Raw genomic sequence first — 16,530 nt, forward strand, 5'->3', positions numbered from 1 at the left:
CTACTTTGGTACCCTTGGGGCAACGTCATTTTTTGACGTCATAAAACACACCATCCTTTTCACATATGTCAACCTCTTAATTATGTTGAAAGGTTTACGGTAAACACCATGTATGTAGTCCTGAAAAGGACTGTTTGTTATTCTTTCTTGAATATAATTATGTTAGCTCTGAAAAGAACTGTTATCGACATTTCGACCAACGTGTTCTGTTCGTCATCAGGAATGAAGATCCACTTGAAAGACATGAGCTTATAACCAAGTTGGTTATGAGGAAGTGATTAAGGTTGAGCCAATATGAAAGCAGGAACGGATAGGTAATTAAAGATGAACCAATAGGAAAGCAGGAGGATAGTGATTGGTCAGTAGTTGATTGGTAACTAATTGGTGTTTATCCCGGATTAATCCTCTGTGGGTACTTAAGACTTCTATTGTGTGGGAGTTGAACAGATTAGGCATCTATTGATTGGTAGTCTTGTTTAGCAGTGGGTTCCAAATATTGTTGATGAGTAGGCCGCTGTCTTGTGGTACTGTGTCGTGTTGGGTGATCTCTATGGCCTCTCGTACCCGTCTGGTATGCCAGTGCTTGATTGATGTTAGTAACTTGGCGTCCTCCCATATAATCTTGTGTTGGAGTTGGTTAGCGTGTTTGGCTATCGCAGATTTCTCCCATTCCCCCTTGTTGTAGCTGTTCTGATGTTCCTTGAGTCTGGTAGTCAGATTGCGTCCAGTTTCACCGATGTATACATTTCCACAAGAGCATGCTATCCTGTATACTCCAGGGCGTGACGCTGAGGGTTTGACGTCCTTGTAAGTATAGAGGGCAGCATGTAACTTGTTGGAAGATCGGTGTCTCACTTCAATTTTGGCTGCTCGGAAGATGCGTTGAAGTTTGTGGGAAGTAGGACCTAGGTAAAGCAAGATAACCGTAGCTTTGGTGGGCTCCTTTGGACGAGATGAGGTTGGTCTGGTCTTGATCTTGTGTGGAGGATAATCGTTTATGGTCATGAGTGTCGACTTGATGTGATCTAGTTCCCGCTGCAGGTGGTTGTCATCGCTGATAGAGTGTGCCCTCTTGACCAATGTTCTTGGAACAGACTGTAAGATAGACGGGTGGTGGAACGATTTGAAGTGAAGATACCTATCAGTATGGGTTGGTTTGCGGTATACCTGGTGTGAGAGGTGGTTGTTGGGTTCGCGTGTAACGAGAACATCCAAGAAAGGTATGGAGCTACTCTTCTAAACGCGTTTCTTAGACAGAGCGGCTGCCGACAACATTAGATTACTGGTTTCCCAGGCTCTTTCCAAAACACAACCACCTAAGCCTAATATAACCCGAGAACAACAAGCTGCCGTCAAGAAACTGAAGAATGAGAAGGAAATTCACATTTTGCCAGCTGACAAGGGGAACGCGACAGTCATCATGAGCAAGGATGAATATGACAACAAGATCACTGACCTACTTAGTACTCCCACCTACAAGAAACTTACCAGGGACCCGACAGCAGCAACAGAGAGAAAACTGAATCAGAAGCTACTCACTCTCCACAAGGCTGAAATCCTACCACAGAAGTTGTACTTCAGTCTTAGGTCATCTTCTTCAACTTGGCCGATCTTCTTTGGCCAGCCGAAAATCCACAAGGAAGGGAATCCACTTACAATGTAGCTCGTCATCTTGCAACTATCCTACAACCGCTGGTGGGGAAAACAAAGCATCATGTGATGAAATCCTCCCACTTCATCAGCAAGCTCAAAGAGGCCTTCCATCACTCCAAAAGACAGACTGGTCAGCTTTGATGTAGAGTCACTGTTCACCAACGTCCCAGTCCGAGAAGCATGTGACCTCATAAAGAAGAAACTCCAACAGGACTCCTCCTTAGCAGACCGCACCTCCATGTCACCCGACCAAATCCACGACCTACTACTTACGTGTCTTGAGTCCACTTCCTTCCAATGGCGAGGCAACTACTACAAGCAACAGGAGGGGGCAGCTATGGGATCACCCGTTTCACCTATAGTTGCCAACCTATACATGGAAGAATTCGAGTCGACAGCCATTCGATCATCGCCTCTCCTACCCAAGATCTGGCTCAGATATGTAGATGATACATTCGTCATTTGGCAACATGGTAGACACAGCTTATAAGATTTTCTCCTTCTTCTCAGCTCTCAACACCTCAGAAACACCTTCACGATGGAGAAGGAGAAGAATAGCTCCATACCTTTCTTGGATGTTCTCGTTACACGGGAACCCAACAACCACCTCTCACACCAAGTATACCGCAAACCAACCCATACTGATAGGTATCTTCACTTCAAATCGTTCCACCACCCGTCTATCTTACAGTCTGTTCCAAGAACATTGGTCAAGAGGGCACACTCTATCAGCGATGACAACCACCTGCAGCGGGAACTAGATCACATCAAGTCGACACTCGTGACCATAAACGATTATCCTCCACACAAGATCAAGACCACACCAACCTCATCTCGTCCAAAGGAGCCCACAAAAGCTACGGTTATCTTGCCTTACCTAGGTCCTACTTCCCACGAACTTCAACGCATCTTCCGAGCAGCCAAAATTGAAGTGAGACACCGATCTTCCAACAAGTTACATGCTGCCCTCTATACTCACAAGGACGTCAAACCCTCAGCGTCACGCCCTGGAGTATACAGGATAGCATGCTCTTGTGGAAAGGTATACATCGGTGAAACTGGACGCAATCTGACTACTAGACTCAATGAACATCAGAACAGCTACAACAAGGGGGAATGGGAGAAATCTGCTATAGCCAAACACGCTAACCAACTCCAACACAAGATTCTATAGGAGGACGCCAAGTTACTAACATCAATCAAGCACTGGCATACCAGACGGGTACGAGAGGCCATAGAGATCACCCAACACGACACAGTACCACAAGACAGCGGCCTACTCATCAACAATATTTGGAACCCACTGCTAAACAAGACTACCAATCAATAGATGCCTAATCTGTTCAACTCCCACACAATAGAAGTCTTACGTAACCACAGAGGATTAATCCGGGATTAACACCAATTAGTTACCAATCAACTACTGACCAATCACTATCCTCCTGCTTTCCTATTGGTTCTTCTTTAATTACCTATCCGTTCTTGCTTTCCTATTGGGTCAACCTTAATCACTTCCTCATAACCAACTTGGTTATAAGCTCATGTCTTTCAAGTGGATCTTCATTCCTGCTGACGACCAGAACACGCTGATCGAAACGTCGATAACAGTTCTTTTCAGAGCTAACATATATTCAAGAAAGAATAACAGTCCCTTTCAGGACTACATACATGGTGTTTACCGTAAACCTTTCAATATTCTCTCCACCATGGAAACCTTCAAAGATCCTCTTAATTATGATTTTCAGTATCTCGCTTCTAATGTACGGAATATACATATCATGTTTGTATCAAATTAAAGCTTGACATTTTGTATAAATGTAAATGGAATTTACATTAATACATAAACAAAACACATGCCAAGGTTATCTTTAGGTCATTTTAGCTCATTGAAGGTCCAATGAAGGCGGGAGTTTATCAGTTCTTAAAAAAGTGTAACATTTTTGTGTTAAAACAAATTATGGAGGGGGGGGGTGGATTCCTTTGTTTTTATTGAGTATAGATTGGAGAAAAAATGAAACTAGTCTCACCACTTTCGAATTTCGTTTCAGAAAAACACAAATGAGTGCATGAAATGGATCTTAGAACTGACGGACCCTTTTCTGAGTTAATGCTCTTCTTTAATGGCTGCATCTGAAATCCTGCCTCCACCAATCGCTGTTCTTTGGATTTTGCTTTGTACCTCTCCATTTCTTGTTTCAGTTCTTCCAAAATTTGTTCCAGTTTTATCTGGTTTTTCTCGTACTTTCCTGGTATAAAATGACAAGAACACAATGAGAAATAATTTGAACTACAATACATACAACACCGTCGAGGTAAAATAGGAAATAAATTACACCCAATGGCTCAGAGATAGATCCCCTAGCTTATTGAAAAAAGTGATAGGTGTTAATACCTGCAGTGACAAATAAGACTTTCCTGACAGATGGTAGACGTAGATGCAGGGTCAGCCGAATTTTTGCCAAATTAGTGCCATGGCTACCATTAAGGAATTACAATTATTATTTTCACTAATATCAATATTTTTTTATCATGGTATCCCTCGTAAGCTACTGGAGGATATTTCGGTCGTCACGGATATAAGTCCAGAGGGGTGTGGGCTGGTGTTAAATCAACACCGGGGTTTTTGCAGTGCATGAATTCCAGACAGTCCTTAAAATTTTCTGATCTAATTATTACAAATGTTCAGCTCGCGCTTCGCGCTTGCATCACTTGATTAGTGAAATAGTAAATTCGTACAAACAAGCCATAGAATGCCCCCCCGGGGGGGGGGGCACTCAGTATAGAATGCATAGTGGGTATGTGCCGCGGAGGGGACCCCCATTTTCACACTCAAATTTCCGTTCCGAGGCATAGCATTTTTTTCTTATTGAGACAAAAAACAAAGAAAGCCGCTCCAAGGCATAGCACTTTGTTCTTATCGAGAGAAAACAAAAAATCCGCTCCAAAGCTTCGCATATTTTTCGTTACGCCGTTCCGGTCGCATTGATCTGCTGCAATTTTGGTGAAAAGCGGCCGCCGAGCGCTGTCCGAACATCGTCTCTGCGCTAGCGCACTCGGCGAAGGCCGCGCTAGCTGCATCATGCACGCATGCCCGTTCCATACGCACGTACTCGCACGCTGGCGATCCGTTCCAAAGACCCCCGTTTTCACAAAATTGTAGTTCCGAAGCCCGTTCCGAGGACCCTCCTTTTTGCAATAAGCCCGCTCCAAGGCCCCCGTTTTTTATCTCGCCCGCGGCACACCCCCACCACTTTTTTGGTCGAGTGCCCTGTTGCACCCACAAATGTAATAACGCCCACAAATGTAATAACACTTTACCCACAAATGTAATAACGCCCACAAATGTAATAACACTTTACCCACAAATGTAATAATTTCACCCACAAATGTAATAATGCACTTTACCCACAAATGTAATAATTTTTGATCGCCCACAAATGTAATAATGACTTTACCCACAAATGTAATAAATTTGAAGGGATTTTTGGCGAATCCGTTCTAAACTAAAATCCTGTAGTAATGCGTTCATATAGCGATGGACCTATTGTAATAGGTCCATGATATAGCACAAAAGTGCAAAGTCTTTTTTCCAGACCCGGTTAATTAAAAAATTATAATGTAAGTCCAAAGTCTTTTTTCCAGACCCGGTTGTTTCAAAAATTATAATATAAGTCCAAAGTCTTTTTTCCAGACCCGGTTGTTTAAAAAATTATGATATAAGTCCAAAGTCTTTTTTCCTGACCCGGTTGTTTCAAAAATTATGATAAAAGTCCAAAGTCTTTTTTCCAGACCCGGTTGTTTCAAAAATTATAATATAAGTCCAAAGTCTTTTTTCCAGACCCGGTTGTTTCAAAAATTATAATATAAGTCCAAAGTCTTTTTTCCAGACCTGGTTGTTTCAAAAATTATAATGTAAGTCCAAAGTCTTTTTTCCAGACCTGGTTGTTTAAAAAATTATGATAAAAGTCCAAAGCCTTTTTTCCTGACCCGGTTGTTAAAAAAATTATGATAAAAGTCCAGTCTTTTTCCAGACCCGGTTGTTTAAAAAATTATAATATAAGTCCAAAGTCTTTTTTCCAGACCCTGTTGTTTCAAAAATTATTATATAACTTGTGGTATAAATGTCTTGTTGTGGTTTTAACTTATACAGCGCGTACCGTGAAAATATGCGCAAAGAGTAAATTGATAATCAAGTGTAGTCTTTTCTCCAGACCCAGTTACTTAAAATTAAAAACTAAAACCCTATAGTAATGCGTTCATATAGCACAAAAGTGTAAAGTCTTTTTTCCAGACCCGGTTGTTAAAAAAATTATACTATAAGTCCAAAGTCTTTTTTCCAGACCAGGTTATTTCAAAAATCATAATATAAGTCCAAACTAAGATACCATAATGATATTCCAGTGGAATAAAAATGAAAATTGAGATTAGTCTTTTCTCTAAACCCTGTTATTCCAAAATTATAAATAACAATTCAACAACAAAAACAGTATAAAGACTCCATAATCTTGTTAATGATGGATAACATGGACATATAGAGTAGTCTTTCAGCCAGACCCAGTTATTTTTTTTCAAAATATCGCAAATAGTAATAATAAGAAACTACAAATCTAAGACCAAGCAATCATTCAACCTAAGAACCTGTTTTAAAAAGAGGTTAAGAACGTTGTCTTTATTCCAGACCTAATCATTGAAAATATTACCCCAAAAAAATCTTCTAACGTAAGACCCTATCATATTCTTATTCTTGTGGAATAAGACGAGATTCAGTACTCTTTCCTCCAGACCCAGTTATCTAAAAAATGAAGTTTAAAAATACTTCAAATCTAAGACCAATTTTCAAAAATCACACCCAGAAAAAAAATGTCTTTACCCCACACCCATTTTTTTTAAAATAATACTAAGACCCCTACAAAACATTGTAATAATGCATGGGTAAAGCAATCATCTTTTCTCAAGACTTGGTTATTATTTGAAAAAATGAAATAGATTTTACAAATATTCTAAAACGAATACCCAATAATCTAATTACTGTGGAATAACATGAAGATCGATTGTAGAATTTCCTCCAGACACAGTTATTTCAAGAATAAAAAGCAATAAAAAACCCAACCCCAGACAACGAATCTAAGAACCATCAATCCTCCAAATTAAGACCATGTAAAAAAGCACAGGTTTAGAGCGTTGTCTTTATTCCAGACCCAGTCATTTAAAAAATGATTTAAACAATCTTAAAAACATAAAACTTTGTCATATTCTTATTCCTGTGAAATAACCCGAGTATTATGATTAGTCTTTCTTCTAGACCCGGTTATTTAAAAGATAAACAATCATTGAAAAAAATCTAGGCTTTACCCCACACCTAGTTCTCTTAAAAATACAAATTAAGCCAAACTATAAAAATCATGTGATAACGCATACCACAAAGACGACAAATTAATCATAGGCATAAATATTCATATGATACGCGCCTTAAAATCCAAGATAACAACAACAATGTTTTTCTACATCAATGATATTGTGGGGTCTTTACGGATACTGTTTGTTTGTTTTTATTGTTTCTTACAATTTCCTATTTTGAAATAACTTGGTCTGGAGCAAAGACTACACCATATTTCCACGCTATCCAATGTTGATAAGATTGCAGGGTCTTTGTTTTGTTGTTGTTGTTGTGTTTTTTAATGATTTTTATTACTGGGTCTTGAGAAAAGACCACGCTATATTTCCATATTATTCAACATGAATAGGATCGTGGGTCGTTGATTTTTATTATTATTATCAATTTATTATTATTATTATTCATTTGTTATTTGAAAGATCTGGGTCTGGATGAAAGACTACGCTATATTCCCATGTTATTTAATATTAATAAGATAGTGGGGGTCTTTTTTTCTTGTTGACTCTTTAAAAAATGATTTGTAATTTTGAAATAAGTGGGTCTGGAGGAAAGACTACGCTTTATTTCCATGTTATTCAACATCATTAAGACTGTGGTGCCTTTGTTTTATCATTATTATATATCTTTTCTATGATTTGTTATTTCAAAATAACTGGGTCTTGAAAAAAGACTACTTTATATTTTCAAGTTATTCAACATCAATGAGATAGTGGGGTCTTTGTTAATAGTGTTCTTTATGATATGCAATTGTGAAATAACCGGGGCTGGAACAAAGACTACACCATATTTCGATACTAACTGGGCGTTGGGGCGTGTGCCTGTAATCCAAGCTATGTGGGGAAGTTACAAATTGATGCAGAGGTTCGAGGTTCGAGCCCTGGTCACGTGTTTCGGATGGTGACGTTAAAGGTCGGTCCCAGACGTAAATAATCATATCTGATTGATACACGTCTGACAAAACTCAAATACACACACGCTATTCAATGTTGAAAAGATTGCGGGGTCTGTTTTTGGTTGTTGTTGTTGTTCTTTTGTTTTTGAATGATTTTTTTTTAACAGGGTCTGGAGGAAAGACTATGCTATATTTACATTTTGTTCAACATTAATAAAATCGTGGGGTCTTTGTTTTTTTTTATTATTATTTATTATTTGCTATTTGAAATATTTCGGGTCTGGAGCAAAGACTACGCTAAACTTCTATGTTATTCAACAATAAGAAGAATTAATTTTGGGATCTTTATTTGGAAGATTGTTTAAATGTTTTATATAACCGGGTCTAGAGAAAAAAGACTGTGACTTTGCACTATATGAACGCTTTACTATAGGGTTTTATTTTAGAACAGATTTGCCAAAAATCCCCTCAAATTTTGTAACATATGTGGGTAAAGTCATTATTACATTTGTGGGCGATCAAAAATTATTACATATGTGGGTAAAGTGCATTATTACATTTGTGTGGTGAAATTATTACATTTGTGGGTAAAGGGTTTTAGTTTTTAGTTTTAAGTAACTGGGTCTGGAGAAAACACTACGTTTGATTCTCAATTTACTCTTAGCGCATATATTCACAATAAGCGCCATATAAGTTAAAACAACAACAAAGACATTAATTCCACCAGTTTTGATTAACTGGGTCTGGAGAAAAGACTAAGCTCGATTCTCATTTCCATTCTACTGGAATATCATTATCGTATCATAGTTTGGACTTATATTATAATTTTTGACATAACTGGGTCTAGAAAAAAGACTTTGGACTTATATTATAATTTTTGAAACAACCGGGTCTGGAAAAAAGACTTTGGACTTATATTACAATTTTTTTAACAACCGGGTCGAATATTAGAATTTGTTAAACAACCGGGTCTGGAAAAAAGACTTTGGACGTATATTATAATTTTTTAAACAACCGGATCTGGAAAAAAGACTTTGGACTTATATTATAATTTTTGAATCAACCGGGTCTGGAAAAAAGACTTTGGACTTATATTATAATTTTTGAAACAACCGGGTCTGGAAAAAAGACTTTGCATTTTTTGTGCTATATCATGGACCTATTACAATAGGTCAATCGCTATATTAACGCATTACTACAGGATTTTAGTTTAGAACGGATTCGCCAAAAATCCCTTCAAATTTATTACATTTGTGGGTAAAGTCATTATTACATTTGTGGGCAATCAAAAATTATTACATTTGTGGGTAAAGTGCATTATTACATTTGTGGGCGAAATTATTACATTTGTGGGTAAAGTGTTATTACATTTGTGGGCGTTATTACATTTGTGGGTAAAGTGTTATTACATTTGTGGGCGTTATTACATTTGTGGGCGATTATTACATTTGTGGGTGTAACATGCCCCCCCCCCCCCCCCGGGAGAATGCCCCTCTTCTGGACTGAATTTAAAAAAATTGTCAGCTCGCGCTTCTGGGCCGCAATATTTTATTAGTGAAATACGTATCATGTTCATGATTACAATGACCACAAAAAGTGCTTCATGTGTTTCAGTGCTTCATCCAGGATACTTCAGTATTCTGAATTCATTGCAAGTACTTGAAACACCGCCAGCCATATTACCAGAATTCAACGGCAACATTCCAGTTCCAGTTATTGAAGTCCGGCGACGTCAACCCCAACCCAGGACCAACACTCGATAATGCTCCTGGAGAGTGTTTTGCCCGTAAGCTATCTGCGAGTACATCTTACAATGGAACTAATGGATGAATTGTTTATGACAGAGATTTTCTTCTGCAATGTAACCCTGCATGGAAACATTACAGTCCTGAGGTGGTTACAAATGGACTATCGAACATTGTTCACAAAACAACGAAGAACAGGGGCATGCTCCACAAGAATTTATGGCTTCGGATCAAAGAACTTGGTATCCAAACACGTTTTCGAGGTAAGAGAGGAGGACAGAAAAGGGATTCTGCGAACAGCTGTAGTCGAAAGGAGCGACGAAGGAACAACATCAATCTTAAAACAGTGTCGTGTGTTGATAACAATCTTGTAAGATCTAGTTGCAACGTTTGTTTGTGGAACGCACATTCTGTAAGAAATAAAACTATTTAGGTTACTGAATACGTTAATGAATATAATATTGATGTTATGTGCATTACAGAAACCTGGTTAAATAATCATGATAATGTAGTGATTGGGGAGTGCACTCCTATAGGATATACTTTCATTAACTCTCCAAGAGATGCAAGTAATCGTGGAGGAGGGATTGGAGTCCTGTATAAAAGCATGCTCAAATTAAAGATTAAGAAAATAGATTTTAGGTTTTCCACATTTGAACACGCTCATATTACCGACTTGTCAAGCTCTATCCATTTTTTCATTGTCTATATACCACCCCCTTCTTCAGCAAATAGATTCACAAGTTCTGACTTCTTGAATGAATTTGATGAATACATATGTGAAATATCACTATGTCCAGGAAAATTGGTGTTATTAGGTGATTTCAATGTCCATTGGGAAGACATGAATAAAAATGATGTGCTTCACATGAGGAACACCATCTCTTCGGCTGGATTTATTCAGCATGTCGAAGGCCCAACCCACAATCTTGGTCATACTTTAGATCGTTTTTACCAGAGATGATTCAGTTATCTTACAGTGTCACACATTTGACACTTGTATTTCTGATCATTATATGATTCATTTTTTACTGGCTCATAAAAAATCAGACCCAGTCTCTGTTACTTCTTCCTTACGTAATTACCGCAAGATTGATAAAGCTCAATTCAGTCATGCTTTATTTGACTAAGTTTCATCTCAACCAAAAGATTTAGATAATGTGTCTCTTTTTGACTGGTATGTTTCTGGTGTCACTAAGGTATTGGATATCTGTGCACCATCTTCAACCAAGTCCCGCCCTCTGAAGCGACGTAGACCCTGATTTAATCAGTCTGTACTTGTTGCTCGCCAGCACCGACGTAAAGCAGAACGTAAATGGCGTAAAACACGGCTAGACTGAGATCGCACATTGGTCATAGAAGCTAATAGGAATGTATGCCAAATCATTGATACCGCTAAAGAAGATTTCTTGAAAGATAAGTTAGGTTCGTGTTATGTCAAGGAGGTATATCAGATCATTCATTCACTTTTGAACAAGAAGTCAAATCAACTTCCCTTATATGAATCTGCAGCCAGATTAGCTCATCAATTCTCTTCGTTTTTTGTCAACAAGATAAGGAGAATAAGAGCTGAACTTGATGCATGTACTCTACCTGTTAACATTCAGTTTATTGATATTGAAAACCAAACTATTCCACTTTTCACAGAATTTCAGGTGCTTTCTCAGTCAAATGTATCCAGAATCATTATGTCTTCTGCTACTAAATCCTCTCGTCTTGACCCCATTCCTACATGGATTTTGAAAGAAAACATTGTTCATTTATTACCATTGCCCACAAATGTAATCAATCAATCTCTTTCCACAGTATTTTCCCTGATCAAGCACATTCAGCAATCATCAAACCTTTTTTGAAGAAATCAGGGCTGGATGTAAATGATATCAGTAATTATAGACCGGTCTCAAACTTATCATTTCTAGGTAAACTCATCGAGAAGGCAGCATGTACTCAACTAGCTGATCATATTGAATCTAATAATATTCTTGATCCTCTCCAATCTGCCTATAGGTCAGGTCACAGCAATGAGTCTGCTCTGATCAAAGTAAAAAATGACATCATGTTTTCTCTAGACTCTAATAATGTAGTTTTCATGGTGCTGTTAAATTTATCTGCCGCGTTTGATACAATAGATCATAACATTTTCATATCCCGGTTATTCAATAGAATAGGCATTAGGTCCACAGTCTTATCCTGGTTCCAATCATACCTGTCTGGATGGACTTCGCAAGTTGATATTGATGGCACATTGTCAAATCCCATAACTCTAGAATTTGGACTCCCTCAGGGGTCAATAGTCGGACCCATAGGTTACTCAATATATACTCTTCAGTTGGTGATATCATCCGAAATCACTGTATCAATTATCATTTTTACGCTGATGACATACAATTATATGTTTCTTTTGATCCGAAGACTCCTGGAGCTCTCAATAATGCACTGGTTAAACTCCAGAATTGTATATCAGATATAAGACAGTGGATGATAGTGAATAAACTAAAACTTAATGATAATAAAACTGATTTTTTTGTTGCGGCCTCTACTTATAACTTGCGCAATCTTCCAAATGTTCAACTTGATGTTGATGGTACACTCATTAGACCATCAGAAAAAATACGAAACCTTGGTGTCATATTTGATTCCCGCATGTCAATGTCGTACCATATATCTCATATCTGTAGCACAGTCACTTTTTATTTTAGGAATATTTCTAGAATCAGAAGGTTTATTGACCAGTCTGCCTGTCACAATGCTGTTCGTTCATTGGTTCTGTCTCGTATTGATTATTGCAATGGGCTCCTTTCTACAATTCCCTCTAATCAATTAGCCCGTGTTCAACGACTACAAAAATTGGGCGGCACGATTAATCTTACAGGTTTCCCGGGATCATCCTTCCCAACCACTCTTTAATTCTCTTCACTGGCTTCCTTTTAAACAGAGAATTACATTCAAATTACTCTTGATTGTCTACAAAACACTGAATAAACAGGCTCCACAGTATTTAAGTAACTGCTTGAATCTGTATACACCAACTAGAGCTCTTAGATCGGCCAGTGATCACCTTCGCCTCACATATTCATTAACTCGTACATTAGCTGGTGACAGAACTTTTACGGTGTCGGCTTCAAAATCCTGGAACAACCTGCCACTAATAATTAGACAGTCTCCATCAATAGCAATCTTCAAAAAGTCATTAAAAACACATCTCTTTCATACTTTGTAGTTTTTAGAATATTACATCTTATTAATTACACTTAATTTTTTCTTGTATTATGATCACAAATTATGTTATTTATGCATTGTAAGCGCTTTGGGCCTAATGGGAAAAACGCAGTACAAATGATAAGTAATAATAATAATAATAATAATGTGCTTAGGTGTAATTCTCACAAAATACGCAAGCGCTTGGCGCTCGCACGTACACACTTCATGAATTCCAAAAGATAGTCCTTAAAATGTCTCTTTTTAGGGTCAAGTGATACAAAAAATTTCAGCTCGCGCTTCGCGGTCGCATTGTTTGTTTTGTGAGACAGGTACGTATCATGATTACAAAACTTTGCTTATAATGTCCCTTTTTAGGACTGAATATCAAACATTTTCAGCTCGCGCTTCGCGGTCGCATTATTTGATCACTAAGATAAATATCTGTTTAATGGCACAGTCCTTTAAATGTCTCTATTAGGTCAGTATACCTGGCAATTGAGCGCGCGCCCACAATGACTCAACATTTTTGCTGGTGCCCCCCCCCCCCCATTGCCGTGACCCACGGTACGGCTCTGTTAGCAGTAGCACTCTTGAAATTTTAGTTGAGACATCTTGCACAGAAGGTCAATTAAAAATTCACAAGTCTTTGATTTTGATATTATTAATGCATAGGGTATATCTTTATACTGCAAGTTAGCAACTACGGCACACTAACCTTTCTATTTTGATCCAAAATGTTTATTTTTACAGTGAAAATATCTTTTTATATCTTTGTATAATTTACCTTAAAGTATTCGCCAAATGACACTTAGTTTTTCAATTCTAAAAAAATCAAAATCCTTTAGCATGTCATTATTGTGGGGGGGGGGGGGGACATCCCCCATCAGATTCCCCCTGTGCTCATTTTGGTGCTGTCACGCCAAATTTAGTTGGCAAATTCAGCTGGTACACCCCCAACAAAATGCTTCTGGCTACGGCCCTGGGATGGAAAGCTAACACAGTGTTTAAAAGGGGATAGAGTAGTGTATGTAGATCATCTATAGATGATACATACACTGTGTTAGCTTTCCATCCACTCTCAACCTGAAATGAACAGGACCGTGTATTTTGCATTTTCTATTTTCTAACTCTCCAAGAATAACACTTTCGTGTAATGATAATGGGATATCTTACCCGAGTTGCAGTCTCATTATCGTAAGCTAAGAATGGGTTTCTATCAAACACCTGCACTACCGATCCTCGAACTTCGAGGCCTTGGGTTATAAGTTTTTTTTTAATCTACACAAAAAAAAATACAAGCGCCTACCATTTCGGGATTATTAAGTGCATCATACCAGTCGTCTATAACACGATGGAGAAAAGTATCAATTTTTTTCATGATTTACAAAACGTGAATAGGGTGACCCGTTTTTAGGTCTAAATCTCTTTTATTTCCCGCTCTCACATTGTTTAGTTATATGCCTATCCTGCCCATGATTACAAAATATGCTTCAAATTTCCATTTCAATTTTTCGCTTTATTTGATTATTGATGGCTAACAGCAAACAGTCTTCAACAGGTCCCTTTTCGATCAATTATATACGTATTTTGTTCAGGATTACAAACATTGCCCAGAATGTTCGATTTTCAGGACAAGGTACATAATTAAAAAACATTAGCTCACGCTTCGCGCTCGAACTATCTAAATATGGCTTTTGAGATTACGATGTTTTATAAGAATAAAGCAAAGAAGTGACTGTTACGAAGAAACAAACAAAAATCATCTTTGAGTGGCCGATCGAGGAAAATATGGGTGAAAAACTTCTCCCCCCTTAATAGCGAAAGCTGGATCCACCCCTGAATTTAGGCCTACTTAGGCACCCCCAGCCAAAAAAATCGTTCCCAGGGCCCTGTCCGGTTTCGGATATTTATCCTTTTATGCTTTTTGTTATATCCGTCATAATAATGACACGTGATTGGTTTAAATCCCGTCATGTGACTAAAGATAGTACCAACTAACGACATAATGGGCCAAAAATGCGATGAATCCTCACATCTTCTGTCACGAGCCGGTGTCATAGGATTTTTGGCCCGGGTACCGGCGGTCCAAAACGGCTAGTTGATTAGTACCGCCAGTACAAAAAATGACTGGTTGAAATTTTTGCCGAAACGACAGGAGAGCCGCCGTTTCGTTCCGTATTCGTCAGAATGTAGTAAATGTAGTAAATATATTCTATAAATATCTGCTTTGGTGAAATGTTTCAATATATATATTGGTGTGATTTTTAATGTAATTTAATCCCAATTATTTACATAATTCGGTCTAAAATTAAAAATGTTGGTACATCTAGATAAGAGATACTTCAGCCTCGTACGTTAGGTACCGGTATCTTTTTTGCGCACGCGCAGCGCTGCACTGCTTGGACAGTTGATTGACACGATACGACGCGGCCCGGTACCGCACTGTACTGTGTTAACGAGTGCCTATCCCTTAAGTTACCCTTCTTAAATGCCCGACCAGTGCCCGATTTCCTCTTACTGTTCTGAGAACTCTTATACAAGTGCATGTTTTATTTTTAAAAAATAATTTCAAAATGTTATGCCCCCATCACTTGCCCCTTTTCATATGCAGAGTGCCCCTTTTTACCTTTGATCAAGCGCCCCATTTGAATATGTCGTTATTCTAATAAATGCCTCTTTTCTTTTCTAGATTGTTCAAAATGTGCAGTTTGTTAAGGTAAAGTATTTGCTATTAGCGCACTCCTATGCAGGGGCACCTGAACTGGGAAAAGGCCCCCCCCCTGTGTGTCTACAAGGGGCATTAGAATTTTGACCTTAGGGTGCCCTGGGGTAGGCAAGGTGTTGAACATAATCTGTTTTCACCCAACCCCTTTTGACAATTGAGCTTAATTAGAGCTTAATTTAAAAAAAGTGCACCATATCGCATTCCAAAATATTTTTGGAAGTTTGGCCAAAATTGAACACAAATTGAGGTTTTATTACAGAATGAGCTAAATCCAAAACAATTTTATTCTAAAAGGAGCTAAATCCACTATTTACCCATAGGGGTAAATTAAAAAAAAAACTTGATTTACTAAAAATCGCTTTATATGGATATAGCTCCTTTTGCAATAAACCAGGGATGTGTTAGGAATGGCATGGACCAACGAACGTAGAGGGCAGCAACACACAAGCGTGTTGCTCTAAGGAAGGTCAACTCGATACGCGCATGCAGCTGAGCTGCGCGCATATTTTATTGTTCATGCCAACGAAATCAAATGCCGATCAAATACAACAACAAATTAGTAGCGATCAAGAAACGAATATGAAAGAATATGACTACAACAATATTAAAGATAACTTTAAAAATATGTTGAGGAATATACATAAATATGAAAACATACTTTGATATTTAAAACTTTCCAAATATAAGTATCAGGAAACTAAAATCATTGCCAAATCGGTGATTGTTGTTATCAGCGATTTCACCAGACGGCTGTATTAGGTGATTTGCGTCGAGACGATTTTGTGACCACTCGCAAAGCATTTCGGGATTGAATATAACCACCTTATTTTCTCTGAGCTCTTCGCTGAACCCATCTACACAGTGCAGCTGCAGCGCAGCGCGCAGCCAATGCAATGCATCCGATGCATGGGTTGTTTTT

At 38.1% G+C, this 16,530-nt stretch overlaps 2 protein-coding genes across 2 annotated transcripts; one reads left to right on the forward strand and one right to left on the reverse strand.

Annotated features, from left to right (window-relative positions):
- Positions 1–456: 456 nt before the first annotated feature.
- LOC129267273 (uncharacterized) lies at positions 457–1,671 on the reverse strand. Its single transcript, XM_054904999.2, has 2 exons — positions 1,540–1,671; positions 457–1,167 (listed from the first exon to the last, which is right to left on the reverse strand). The coding sequence occupies exons 1-2, from the start codon at positions 1,669–1,671 to the stop codon at positions 457–459; spliced, it is 843 nt and encodes a 280-aa protein (XP_054760974.2).
- Positions 1,672–2,191: 520 nt separating this feature from the next.
- LOC129267272 (uncharacterized) lies at positions 2,192–2,827 on the forward strand. The gene has a single exon (XM_054904998.2). It carries the CDS (start codon positions 2,192–2,194, stop codon positions 2,825–2,827), a length of 636 nt encoding a protein of 211 aa, XP_054760973.2.
- The last annotated feature ends 13,703 nt before the right edge of the window (positions 2,828–16,530 follow it).

This window comes from Lytechinus pictus, chromosome 8, assembly GCF_037042905.1.
Source record: "Lytechinus pictus isolate F3 Inbred chromosome 8, Lp3.0, whole genome shotgun sequence".
In the NCBI taxonomy this organism is placed as follows: domain Eukaryota; kingdom Metazoa; phylum Echinodermata; class Echinoidea; order Temnopleuroida; family Toxopneustidae; genus Lytechinus; species Lytechinus pictus.

Coding starts and splice junctions, on each gene's coding strand:
- LOC129267273 (XM_054904999.2), bottom strand. CDS start 1,671: ATGACGAGCTACATTGTAAGTGGATTCCCTTCCTTGTGGATTTTCGGC. Junction 1,168..1,539: donor GGATTTCAGCCTTGTGGAGA/GTGAGTAGCTTC, acceptor CTCTCACACCAG/GTATACCGCAAACCAACCCA.
- LOC129267272 (XM_054904998.2), top strand. CDS start 2,192: ATGGAGAAGGAGAAGAATAGCTCCATACCTTTCTTGGATGTTCTCGTT.